Consider the following 14,316-nt stretch of genomic DNA (forward strand, 5'->3'; position numbering starts at 1 on the left):
CAAAAGATTAAACCAAAAACTAATCAACCGAACTGTAACGAATTAAAACTGAACCAAATTGCAAATTCGGTTTTCAGTTAAGTTGTAAACCGAACCCGAATTAGGTATACGGTTTCGGGTTTGGTTTTAGGTTTAGTGAAATCTGAAATTTTGAATTCTGTTTAAATGAACAACCCAATTAACCTATATTTAATTTAATCCAAGCTTTAGTGAAGTAGAAAATATTTTCTAAAATTTTCTAAAGTAACAAAACGATCAAAATGTCTATTTTACCCGTTAAAAGTAAACAAAAAGTTTATTTGATCAACTATTTTCTAAAATATTCACTCCAAATTCATTCGACTCATTACTTAATAATCATCACCCGATGATATTTTCAACCAACAAGATTTAGTCATACATCAAAAAAAATCTCGACGAAAGCCAAGAAAAATCCATCGATGGAATAAAAAAAATCTCTTCGGGACGCCTAAAAAGCCCCCTCAGTTCAACAGTTTTTTTTCAAAAGACCCGAGCGCCATGTGGCCTCATCTTTATCTTTTTTATGAACAGTCAACGAATTCTTCAAATTAGTGATTAAATTCAGCACATCGAGATACACTCATCTTTCGATTTGAGGAAAACCCTCATATATGGCCCATACTCGTGAACACTCAACCAAAGAAATGAAAGTCAAATACTCACTTAGTCTTTTATCATTATCCAGTATCATAGAAACTAAATGATATGACAGAAATCAAACTCGGGTTACACATAGCATTCCTCCTCTGTTACACGTGTAAAGCAACATTGTTATTATTTTTTAACCTTATCTATTATTATTATTATTATTATTATTATCCCCCCAATCAATAATAATCAATCATGATGATCCGGTCACACCCCTAGTACAACCCAGTCATGAGAGTCACTCCACCTCCGGCAACCTTGGCCTTCGCCGCCACGCCGGAATCCGACACCCTCTTCGACACCATCCCAACCGCCGTCGCCCAAATCACCGGACCCGGCCTCCGTAAAAAGGCCACCGGAGTCCGCCCATGGCTCCTCCTGGACTCCACCAGCCACGCTCAGATCATCGAGGCCGGAAAACACGCCATCATGCGCCGTACGGGTCTACCCGCCCGCGATCTCCGGATCCTTGACCCGATTCTGTCGTACCCGTCTACCGTTCTGGGTAGAGAACGGGCTATTGTTATTAATCTTGAACATATTAAGGCCATAATTACGGGTCAAGAGGTGTTGCTGCTGAATTCGAAAGATCCGTCTGTTGCTCCGTTTGTTGATGAGCTTCAACGAAGGATTTTGCGTCATCATCAAGCTTCTTCTCAGGTTATTATTATTATTATTATTATTATTATTATTATTATTATGTTGTTGTTGTTGTTGTAAATATTAGGGATGCAAACGAGCCGAGCCCGAGCTCGACTAGGCTCGAGCTCGGCTCGTTTAACATACACTGAGCTAGCTCGGCTCGTTTCGAGCTCTATTTTCGAAGCTTCAGCTCGGCTCGTAAGTAAATTTTCAAGCTCGAGCTCGGCTCGTTTACTATTTATCAATTATTTTTTTATATAATTATAATTATTTTTATATATTTTTTCTATTATAATATTTTATGTATAAAATAATATAAATTATTTCGTTATTTTATTTTTTTTCATAACATTATTTATATTACTTAATAAATATTAAATATATATTTTAAAAAATTATAAAAATGACAGGCTCGTTTAGGCTTGCGAGCCGGCTCGAGCTCGTTAAGTGAAGCTCGGGCTCGGGCCCGTTTACTAAACGAGCTTAGTTTTAGGCTTGAGCTCCAGCTCAGGCTCAATTAAGCTCGGCTCGATCGAGCTTTTTAACGAGCGGATCTTGAGTAGTTTGCGAGCAGCTCGGCTCGTGTGCACCCCTATTGTTATTGTTGTTTGCAAGCAATTTAACTTAGAATTTTGTAGGGGCGTGCACGGTTCGGTTCGGTTCAGTTAGTAACCAAAATGAAACTTGGGCTAAATTTTTGCTTAGAAATACATGGAATGAATGCATAAATACATGAAATAAAGATATAAATACATTAAATGGATGAATAAATATATGAAATGAAGCTATAAGCATATGAAATGGAGGTATAAAAGCTAGAAAATATGAATGGTTCGGTTCGATTAATTTCAGTTAATTTGGTTCGGTTTCGGTTAACAGTTTAGTTATCAAATGCGCTAGGCGCAAGGCGCAAAAAAAGCGAGGGCCCGAGGCGTTTCGGGATAGACTAGGGGTAGCTAGTATATCAGATAAAATAAGAGAGAGGCAGATTGAGATGGTTTGGACATGTAAATAGAAGACAACAAACGGCTCCCGTTAGATCAGTGGAAACTATCTTTGTAGAGGGGAGAAGGGGTAGAGGTAGACCCAAATTGACCTGGGACGAGAGAATTAGGTATGATTTGCTAGATTTGCACCTCTCTGAGTACATGGTTCACGATAGGACTTCCTGGAGACGTAGAATTAAGGTTAAGGACCCGTAGAAGGAGGGGTTATTTCTTGTTATAACTTTGCATTATATTATTTTCATTATTAGTATTTTCATTGCTATACTTATGGCTATTATTATTATTATTTAGTCTATCTATTATAGATGTTGCTTAACTGTTAACACTAGTTTATTGGTCCTAAGATAGTATTTATATACTACTATTTCCTTTTATTTTTTATTTTATTATTGTAAATTTTTTTATTATTTTATTATTATTTTTTTATTTTATTTTTTATTTTTTATTTTTTTATCTACCAATTTTTGAGTTGGGGGTCTCACCGGAAGCAGCCTCTCTATTCTTAGGGATAGAGGTAAGGTCTGTCTACATCCCACCCTCCCCAGACCCTACAGATAACGCTAGTAGTTATTTGTGGGATATGCTGGGTATGATGATGAATGTAAAATAAATGCAAAATATATTTATGTACTCCAAAACTTGAATCACATTGTTTCAGTGCCAAAAGTTATCCAATATCAAGAGTTCAAAATTTTTAAAATTATCCAATACCAAAAGCTAAAGTTTAATGGCATCAACATCCAACAAAAATTTGCAGTCACCAACTAATTGAAGTCAGCTCTACAGATTTAAGATTAAATTGGACTACTAATTATGCTCTGCAATTTCTAGAACAAAAAATAATATTCTAGATTAAACAGTCCACCTTTAACTTTTAGTTATAAAGTTTAAATCATGTAATGGGAATTTAGCAAAGCAAAGCAAATTAAACTAAAAGAAACATCATCCGAATTGTCAATGATCATATAGGAAGATTGGATTAAGTTAAATAAATTTGACTTTATTTTAGGTAGCTTTGTTAATGAAAAATCAAAAGAAATCATAAAAAGAAAATTTTAATCAAAAAAACGGAAATTGCTCATAGAATTACGCCTTCCCTATTTAGAAGCGCTAAAACAGCACCTCGCCTAAAAATAGCGCCTAGGCGCATCAGGCGGTCGCTTTTAATAACTATGGGTTGATAGTTCAGTTATTGTTCACCCCTGGAATTTTGAAATCATAGGAATTAAGAATTGCAGAATTGAATAATTTGTTGACTAAATGATGCCTTATTTTGAACTTAAATCTTTGTGAATGTTAAAACATGCGATTCAACGCTTTATTTAATAGAACTAGAGGGGTGTCGGATGCTGCGGGGAACACAACGCATTAACTCAGACACTTGTAAAATATCACGTCGATTTGAAAGTATAGTAAAAGTTTATAAAATAAAAATGATTTTGCAAAATTAGTTAAACAGCAAATTGATTGTTTACATATTAAAATTCTGATGGAATTTCGTTATTAATTTAATAACTACAAACTTAGGTAGCGTTTGGTATGCAGGAATGACAGGAGGAATGAAATAACTCATTGCGTGGGAATGAAAAAAGTGATGTTTGGTTGCTCAATGGAATGGAATCATCCATTACACATGGAATCTCATTCCATCAAAACCATTCCTTCCCACCCCCCCCCCCTTCTTTTTTTTCATTCCATTCCCCCTCCACCCTACTTTATCAACAACACCACCACCTAACAACACCCACCACCACTACCATCGCCACCACCACCACCTGGCCGCCACCGCCACCACCATCGTCACCATCGCCGCCACCACCATCTTACCACCAGCGCTACCAGCGCCACCACTGTTGCCACCATCATCGCCGTAACTACCGCAACCATTGTCACCACTGCTGCATGACCATCACCGCCACCACCACTGTCGATGCTTGACCACCACCACCATCGTCACCGCCACCCTACCATTGTCATATCTACTAATGCTACCACTACTTGACCACCGCCACCCCCCCCCCCCACCACCACCACCACCACCACAACCACCGCCGCTACCGCCTGACCACCACCACCACCATTTTTCGTCGCTGGAGCTACTACCACCGTCGTCAATGCATTTTTTTTTGGTAAAAAAATATTTTGAGATAAGAGTGTTTATATTATTTCTATTTCATTCCTACAATTTATCTTGGATACCAAACAAAATAAAGTAATAATTCATTTCATTCTATAGGTTAACCAAACAAGACAAATGAATGGTAATGATCCATTTCATTCTCTTGTCCATTCCATTCCTTCTCCCATTCCATTCTCCCTTCATTCCATTACCTCCAACCAAACACACCCTTAAGGTTGTAGTCTTAACTAATGTATGGTATTTATAGTTACTCAGTTACCTTCTTTTATGTTTAACTAGGATGTAGCCCTTGTAATACACGGGTGGTTAAAAAAATGCAACAAAAAATTAAATTTAATAATAGACATAATAGCGTACCTTATGGATTTATAAGATATAAATAATAATAAGTAAAATTTCATAATTCCTAAATATATGAAAACCTCATTTAATACAGCATTTAAAGTTATATTTGTAACTTTGTTAGTAATTATATAAATGGTAATAGTATTAAAATTAAATAGCTTATTATGTGTAAATTATTATTTTGGAAATTGTTGAGGTGGAATCCTATGTGGATAGCTTAGTTAAATGCCAGGTGGAAACTATGTATTGCTTTAATATAGTAGTTAGATTATATTAGATTATATTAGATTACACAATAATTGACTTGTGTGGGTAAAAGATAATTAAGGTTGTTAAATTCATAAAAAGACAATTTTGCCCCCTTGAACTCTTAAAACTTAATGTAAAAAGACAATATCGCCCTCAAATGTATTATGATACAGTATCATCTAATATATATAAAACACAAGTTTGATGCCGCTAAGCCGCCATTGGGCCACTTGGCGGCACCATACTTGTCCATAACATTTGTTTTTTGTTTTTTTTCGTTTTGATATCGTAACGAACATAACGGAAGCTGACCAAATGACAATTCTGTTTTTCCTTTTGTTTGTTTTAATTCCAATATCATAACAAACGTGACAGAAACCGACCGAATTCGCATAGGCTCAACGCCTCAACGCCCGGAACCAACAACACTCGGTTTTACCAACGCTCGAGTTTACCGACCGACAGCACTCCATTGGTCCACTCAATTTTCATATTTTTTTTTCTCTTTTTTAGCTCCGGTACCGTAACAAACGTAGCCTAGCTGGAACCGACCGGATTTATGTTAAGTCACCGCCTTAATTCCCAGCACCGATAACGATTGGGTTTTACCACCGCCCAAGCTTACCGACCAAACAAACGTCGTTTTAAAGAATTTATTTTTTTATATGTTAATTTGACGAATATACTTTGTATATGTTAATGGCGTCTATACCGTAACGAACGTAAACGATACTAACTGAATTCGCGTCAACTCACCGATGTAACACTCGGGTTCTACCAACGCTTGGGTTCTACCAACACCCAGATTTAAACGTTGAGGTTATACCAATTGCCCCGGCGCAACGCACCGGGTGAAGATCTAGTTGATATATAAATTAGAGTTTATAGTTTACCGTAATTAGGCGATATGATTTGATTAGGTCTATCTTTATTGTACTCGTATGTAATGATTAGCAATACACAATACCTTACTTGGCCGATTATTTGCTAATATTGATGTTCTTGTAACTTATTAGAAGGAAACCGTGGGTGGGGATAATGACTGGACCCATTTGTATGACTTGGGTGAGCCAAGGTCAAGGGAAGTTAGCCCGCCTAGACCAGCTGCCAGTGTCAGCACCCCCGAGAGTGGTAAGGAGGTTAAAGCGGATGGAAAACAGTCCTTTGATAAGCGGGATGGGCCGAAGCTTCTTCCATTTGAGTTCATTGCACTCGAGGCGTGCTTAGAGGCTGCCTGCAGTTCTTTGGATAATGAGGTGAGAGAAGTTTTATTAAATCGGCTTATTGGTAGTTTTGTGTTCATCATAAATAATTTCTATATTTGTTTGTTAATGTTTCAATTTTTAAACTAGGCGAGGACTTTGGAGCAAGAAGCACATCCGGCTCTTGATAAATTGACGTCAAAGATCAGTACTCTCAATTTGGAACGTGTCCGTCAAATTAAAAGTCGGTTGGTTGCTATTACAGGACGTGTTCAAAAGGTTTATTGCGATGCTCAGATTCATTCTGATTACTGAAAGAACAAGTTTTTTTTCTACTTTTTTATTTTTTATTATTATTATTATTTGAACAAAGTGTTAATGATGGATTCATGTTGATTCAGGTTAGGGACGAATTAGAGCAATTGCTAGATGATGACGGAGATATGGCTGAAATGTATCTAACTGACAAGCTGGAGCAACAGCTTGACAATTCTTCATCTTCATCCTCGTTTGTCAACGAGGAAGATGACATGAACGAAGAGGTTCTTCAAACAGAAATTGATGACAGGTTCAGGCTCTGTACAATACTTAAATTATTTTCTTGTGCGGTATAAGGGAAAATCAAGAAAATAGACATATTGAGTCGTTAGCACCTATTTTTACTAAAATAGACATTGGCTTTTAACCCTTTAAAAAATAAACATAGGCAAAGCAACCCATAATAATGCCACATTAGCGGATCCGGCTAAGAAGACTGAAATTTAGTTGGCACAATAATCTTTGAACAGTACAATGGGTCCACAAAACAAACCAGTCAAATCGATAAACGTGTAAAGCACACACTGATCTTAGCCGCCTCAGGAAAGCGCCAGCTAAATCTTAGCCGACGCTTTTCAGAGCTGGCTAAAATTAGTTGGTGCTTTGCACGTGTGTTGTTATTATTATTGATTTATTTTGTGTACCCTATTGTGCTTTTCAAAGACTTTTGTGTTGGATAACTCCCAGTCTTTCCGTCTCTGTTCATGCGGCGTGTTATCGTTGATTGCTTTTGATATGTTTATATTTTAAAAGGTTAAAGCCAATGTTTATTTTGTAACAAGTGCGTGTGTCATTACGTCAACATGTCTATCTTCGTGATTTTTCCATCATTAAATCTCTAGCAAATTATTATCGTATTTAATATACTAAACTTCACAGTGAGGGTTTAGTGGATGGGAATGTGAATACAAACTTAAACGAACGTGATATAGATAGTCAATCTGAACGGCTTTTCCGAGCTAACACGCTCGGGAGAGAGAGCCGTGGGACCCGCACGAGCACCACACGGAGTGGTAATAGCAAGCACCTCGATGTTGAAGAACTTGAAATGCTCTTGGAGGCTTACTTTGTTCAGATTGATGGTACTCTGAACAAACTATCCACAGTACGTGCGCACTGTTTAAATATTAGTATTTTATTTTATTATTCGTGAACTAAACTGCGTGTACGTCTGCAGCTAAGGGAGTATGTGGACGACACAGAAGATTACATCAACATAATGTTGGATGACAAACAGAACCATCTGCTGCAAATGGGTGTAATGTTGACTACTGCGACGCTAGTGGTGAGTGCTTTCGTGGTGGTTGCTGGAGTGTTTGGTATGAACATTACTATTGAGCTGTTTAATGATGAGACCAAAGAACTGAAAGAAGTTGGTATGCGTAAGTTTTTGTGGACGGTCGGTGGCGGTACTACTGGCAGTATTTTCTTATATATTATTGCGATTGTTTGGTGCAAAAGCAAACGACTTCTGGAGTAACGGACGTGAATATGGCTATACACGCATGTTTTGAAGCTGGCATCTTTCGATGTTAATAGAATGAAAACTTGTTTTGCTCCTTAAAACACACCAGATATGCTTTATATATTTTTAATAATAAAGTTATTATTGAAATGAAAGTTAATTGCTTTTATTTCTTAATTATGTGTATCAAGAAAATATTTGGAGAAATTTTGGGGCATATTTATCATTGGTATTCTATCAAGTGTGTTCATTTATATTTGTATAGAAAATGCTGATTTGATAATTCTAAGTTGTAATAGTTGGCTGATTTTTGTGACTTGGCTATTTTTTTTTCCTTCTATATTTGTGGTTTTTGAAAGTAGTTCATTTTCAGAAGTACACCATCATCGTCATACTCAATAAATCCCATCAATAGCAAAGCTATGGTAGGGTTTGAGGAAGGTGAGATATAAACAACCTTACCTCTACCCTGTAGGAATAGAGAGGCTGATTTCGGTGAGACCCCCGGCTCGATAGTAGTTTTTAGGGGTGCAAACGAGCCGAGCCGAGTCCGAGCTCGACTAGGCTCGAGCTCGGCTCGTTTAACTTATACAGAGCTCGAGCTCTGCTCGTTTCGAGCTCTATTTACAAAACTCGAGCTCGACTCGTGAGCAGATTTTGAAGCTCGAGCTCGGCTTGGGCTCGGCTCGTTTACTATTTATCAATTATTTTTTATATAATTATAATTATTTTATATATTTTTTCTATTATAATTATATGTATAAAATAATATATATTATTTAGTTATTTTTATTTATTTTTTAATAACTTTATATATATTAATTAATAATTATTATATATATATTTAAAAAGAATTATATATATGACAGGCTCGTTTAGGCTCGCAGGCCGGCTCGAGCTCGATAAGTGAAGCTCGGGCTCGGGCTCGTTTATTAAACGAGCTTATTTTTAAGGCTCGAGCTTGGGCTCGGGCTCGATTAAGCTCGGCTCGATCAAGCTTTTTAACGAGCCGATCTCGAGTATCTCACGAGCAACTCGGCTCGTTTGCACCCCTAGTAGTTTTGCATCAAGCCTTGGACATAAAGCAGATAACACTCAACCACGGGGGACACCGGCCGATTGGTGCGTGTATCTTGTCTTTCGGCTATTAACACCACCACATGATGCCTGATTAACCTTCCGCCACTTTTAACGTTATTTTCACGAGATTAGTAAAATAACGTCAAAATTAGTGCAATTTCACTTTTGCTCACCCAAGGGTTCATACATATATACATTATATAGGCACACCACAAGCAGGGCGTCTTTTTCAAAAGTACATGTATAGGTAATTTACTGTTGGTAAAAATTATAAAAATACGAACATACATGGGATTTAGGGTATAAACAATTTACAAGTCTATCACTACTAATTCTTTAAACTAATAGAACTTATTTATAGTTCTTGCTTTCTTAGTATGTGTAGATTATTTGTAGCTTCTAAATGCCAAGGTTATTATGATCAATATGTTAGGGCTTTGGGTCTATTTTTAATGTAGTCTGGTCCATTTTATTATGTTGCATTGTGGCCTAAAATCATTTTAATTTGGTCAAAACTCTAATAAAATCATTTTTTCATGTAGTCTGGTCCATTTATCCACCGTCGAATGTCCCTTGATTCCCATTTTCATAAATCACCAATTGTTTCTCCACTACTCTAGTGAATATTGAGGTTTGTCTAAACTCTAATAAAATCATTAGTTTCATTTTCTTATGCATTCTTTTCTTTTTTGAAACAGCTAACTTTATAAAAGCCACATTAGCAAGCATAAAGGGGAAACAAAACCAAAATTGCATCACCAAAAAGGGGTTTTTAACCAATCAACGAAACCTATTCTAGCTTTAGAATACCATAGAAAAGAATATTTAACAATATCATCAAAGGTAGAATCACTTTTCTTTAGGCTTGCAGCAAAAATCATGCCGTTTCTATGCTTCCAAATCACCCACCAAGTAGTCATGATAATAGCATTCAAGATCAACCTTCTTTATTTACTAATAGTAATGGTATCAATCAAAAGGTTAAATCTGAAGGAGTCAAAGACGAAGAAAAGATCACCTCAAGCCAATGAGCCACCGCTTTCCAAATTCGAACAACCAAAATGCATTCTCCAAATATATGCTCGTTTTCTTATGCGTTATCAGTCATTATCTCTATTTATGTTCTTGTGGAGTTTGTTTTATTTCTTTAAAAAGATTTAGTCGTAGTTGATTATAGGTAACGAAAAGTATTAGTAGTATAGCTATAGCTCATTATTAAGTGTGAATGTGAACTTGAAAATAGTTAAATTAGCCTTAATACAATTCAAAGGCACAAGATGTAAATGTGAAAAAACATAAGAGTGAATTATTTACTTTTTATTTAGACATGTTATATATACCAGTCCCAGAAACGTGAGAAGCTATGAGGACGTGCACGTGTTTCAATGGTTCTTGTTACACTACTGCCCATCAAAATCGTAATATGTGGTTCTAGTTTAGTTTGGTTTTAATTATATTGTTAATTTGCCAACTAATGTTTCAATAGGGTTTTAACTATATATGTTGAAAATAAAGTACCTTAATTTGGGTGAACAAGATATTGAAAATGTGATCTTTGTAGCACATGAACAAAATTATAACACACAAATGATGTCCTATTCATCTCACTCAAAAAGAATTCCACAAGATATATATTATATATATATATATATATAGTTATCATAGAGTGGAATTTGAAACTGACAGCTGAATCAAAATCCAAGATTGATTCTCAGCCCTTCGATAAGCCAATAGTGAAATTTAAATCTGAGCGTCCGATAAGAATCAAGATTGATATCAACCCTTAGATAAGCTTTAGCGGTTACTTGTTTTATCACGTGTTCATTCTATTTATTCTAGAAGGGGAGGTTGAGGACGGTTCTTGTTTCCTTGGATTATTCCCCACGTCTTCTTCTCCGATTGAAAATGGGTATTTTATTGTTGTGGTGGCGGTACTACGCCATGGAGATTATCGAAGTGTTGAAGAAGATGCTGGTGGTCTTTTGGTTTGCAAATATGGGTGTAAAACTTCCTACCAGAGGTAAAGCTGACCTTTGTCTTCTCTTATTCTTTTTGTTGGACTGAAATTGATAGTTTCTTCATGTTTCATTTGAGCATGGTTATGAAATAAAATTCTTATACTATTAAATCAACACAGAATTTAGATAAACGTCTCTAGAAATGATGAAGAAAATGACTGCACATAATGTATTTATAGATCATTGACACCTTAATTTTCATACGTGTTTTAACAAATTATATATATAGTACCATGTGTCTCGCATGTTGGTTAGTACCATGTGTCTTTTAGATTATTATTATATTGGGTTTTTGTATTTAAACTTGGTTTTAATTTTGATGTTATGTGCGTTTAATGGGGACGAAGGTGGCTACATTTAAGATTAACTTGATATGCAGATGGAGTCCTAAGGATTTTGAGGTCTATCAAGAAGGTTTGCAAGGACTACATATCAAGTCCTTATAAGTTATGCTACTTTGTATGCCCTTTTCTTTAAAGCAATTATATCATTTGATTACTAAGTTTGGTTCGCGCTTGATTTCATGCTGCATAGCCCGATTAATTGTTTTCTTATTTTACTTTAATTTTTTTCTACAGAAAAACAGATCACCCACAGAGATGTGAAATCATCCAATATTCTTCTAACTGTGGTTAATTAAATTTGCTACCTGGACACAAGTATTAAAGTGGGCAAATTTGCATGATTTGGACCTAGATGCAGATCAAACGGGTAGAAATGGATAATGGGTCATATCGGTCACATTGGTAATGAGTAAAGTTCAAGTGAATGAAAAATTTGCATTTTTTACTCACTTAACAATACTATATATCAAATTATTTGAAAAAAAAAATAATGAACAGATATCAATGTTGTGACCAAAAACAAAAGGTCAAGAATTTGTGCAGTTTGACCGCATAAAGTCAAGCTGCAGGTTTTTGAACAGCAAGTGAACGAGTAAATAACAGAAGGTTTGATACTGTTATTATTGATAAGGTTATATATATATATATATAATATTAGAAATTATGCTAATATTTTGAATACACATATAAATTTAGGATACAATATCAAAAGATGATATGGTTATTATTGATGGGGCTAGTGATAAGAAAGCTATTGAAGAAATATGTGAGCAGGTTTGTACTCCATCACTTAGTTATTATTTATTAATAGACGAATAAACATGTGACTTACATGTATTTTTTTTTTATATTGTTACAGTTGAGATCATCAATCAAGCAATTCTGATTATGATACCAAGAAGTTGCAGATGTTCATATATTATCTTGATATGAGCAACATTTGTTTTATTATAAAAATGAAAATAAGTAATACTAACATTTATTAATCATATTGGAGGAGCCAGTGAAGTCAATGTTGGTGAGAAGGAGTTTTAAATGCTGCCAGCCAAAATAAGTATTAGTAATACTGATGCTTTAAAGTTTAAATGCTACAAAAGCTGCAGCTGAGTTAGGAGTTTTATATGCTACCAGCTAAACTTAAAATATTTAGCTTAAATAAATTGGTCATAATTGCATACCATGATATAGGTATCCTTTTGTTTTCTAATTTTTTAAGTTATCTATGTGCAGGTGGAGAGTATAGGCTTCCAAGGAGCTTGGAAATCTTCATAATGTCAATTTGGACCAGAAGAATGGTGTTCAAATAATCCAAAATGCTCTCACGGTATATTCATAAGCTTTGTTAAAAGTCATAACTTCACATTGTTTACTATTTGAGGCGTGTGGACCATTACTTCTCATGTTAGGTAATCAGGTCCGGTCTGAATTATTTTTAGTTGTAAAATAAGTATGAATATATATAATTTAAAGAAAATTTGATAACTAAAAAGGTTTATAAGACCTGCGATACAAAGATAAGGGTGTTAAAACTTAAAACTATTAAAAATAATCAAACTCCAAGTTTGACCTTTGCAATAAATTTGTAAAGAAACTGTAATTGAATAAGCATGTGGGTGCTAAGCGGGTCGTGTTTGTGGTTGCCGGGTTGAACCTGTTGTGAACTCGAAATTTGGCACAAACCCGAAGATTGTGTCCCGAATGAAACAAATGCATACGTGTTGACATGAACACAACCTGTTTAACCCGTTTCCGGTTTAGTTTTTATTTTATAATTTTGTATATTAGTACCTTTTCATTACAAATTCACAAGAATACAAATGTATATAAACATTCTTTAGTTATTTATTTATTTATTATTTTGGCTTATACAACCCAACCATTGCTATGGCATAAACCACATTATAAAACTCGTCTTTTTCAGAGTTTCAAATCAGGATTCTAAGTTGTGATAAACTTAGCCAATGGGATACCGAGACCAACCAAATTTTGTTAATGGGATACATGAACTGATTAAAGCACATGTAATAAATGTTTCTGAAGTTTAATTATTATTTTTAATCTGCTTCTTCTATATTTCCTAATATGTGGTTTTTATCAGACCTTGCCACAAATTTTAGATGCAAGAGCGGGGCTAGGTACACTCCTATTGTATTGTTACAGGTATGTATTGGGCTTGTGGCATGCTGTTTTTTGCCTTTCTGGCATTTAGAAAAAAGTTCAATAGTTAAAATTAGAAAAAAATTTTTGCTTAAATCCGTGAATATGCGAAGGTGGTTGGATGGAACAATTATGGCCAGGAACACATTCCTCACTTAAAATTCTTTTACGAATCTTGCTCCGGTTGATCGGGCTCTATGCCACCCTGGTTGAAAGGCTCCTGGTTTACCTTTTCCTGGCTAATGGCAGTCTGGCTTCAAGCCTTGGAGGTTTGTACTTTGTAACATTGTCTACTGTTTTATTATATTTATCCAAAAGTCAACACAAGCCATAGGTTGACTTTATAAAAATGGAAACTTTATGGCATATGTGGGGGTCCCAATTGACAATTTAAAAAGTAAATGTACGATGTGTTGTGAGTACTACGCCAAAGTGGTTAAGAGTTGGTACATTATTTTGGTGTTTCAGATTATTGTGGTCCTTTGCAAAATGGGTGGATCGGGTTGGGTGTCGGGCACTCGAGTCAAAACGGTTCGGTCAGACTTGGTTTAGTCAAGCGTGTTCAAGTCAAAATGGGCCACTTTTAAAATATTAATTTAGATCATGTCAAGACAGGCCACTTCAGTTTTTTTTTGTTCGGGTCAAAGCAGGCAGGTCAGATTGGATGCCAGGTCAAAACG

General features: G+C 35.5%; 1 protein-coding gene across 1 annotated transcript; it reads left to right on the top strand.

The window, feature by feature from the left end:
* Nucleotides 1-900: 900 nt before the first annotated feature.
* Nucleotides 901-8,067, top strand: LOC143575660 (magnesium transporter MRS2-3-like). The gene is made up of 6 exons (XM_077059968.1): nt 901-1,329; nt 6,069-6,308; nt 6,405-6,533; nt 6,656-6,822; nt 7,452-7,677; nt 7,750-8,067. Exons 1-6 carry the CDS (start codon nt 901-903, stop codon nt 8,050-8,052), a joined length of 1,494 nt encoding a protein of 497 aa, XP_076916083.1. The 3' UTR covers nt 8,053-8,067.
* The last annotated feature ends 6,249 nt before the right edge of the window (nt 8,068-14,316 follow it).

The sequence above is a fragment of the Bidens hawaiensis genome, unplaced genomic scaffold (genome assembly GCF_021521415.1).
Source record: "Bidens hawaiensis isolate Kalapana, Puna unplaced genomic scaffold, B.hawaiensis_p1.1 tig00027569_1, whole genome shotgun sequence".
NCBI classification, from domain to species: domain Eukaryota; kingdom Viridiplantae; phylum Streptophyta; class Magnoliopsida; order Asterales; family Asteraceae; genus Bidens; species Bidens hawaiensis.

Excerpts from the sequence above, each read along its gene's own strand:
- LOC143575660 (XM_077059968.1), top strand. The coding sequence starts at position 901 with ATGAGAGTCACTCCACCTCCGGCAACCTTGGCCTTCGCCGCCACGCCG. Across the intron at positions 1,330-6,068 it reads ATCATCAAGCTTCTTCTCAG|AAGGAAACCGTGGGTGGGGA; the intron begins GTTATTATTATT and ends GTAACTTATTAG. Across the intron at positions 6,534-6,655 it reads TTACAGGACGTGTTCAAAAG|GTTAGGGACGAATTAGAGCA; the intron begins GTTTATTGCGAT and ends ATGTTGATTCAG.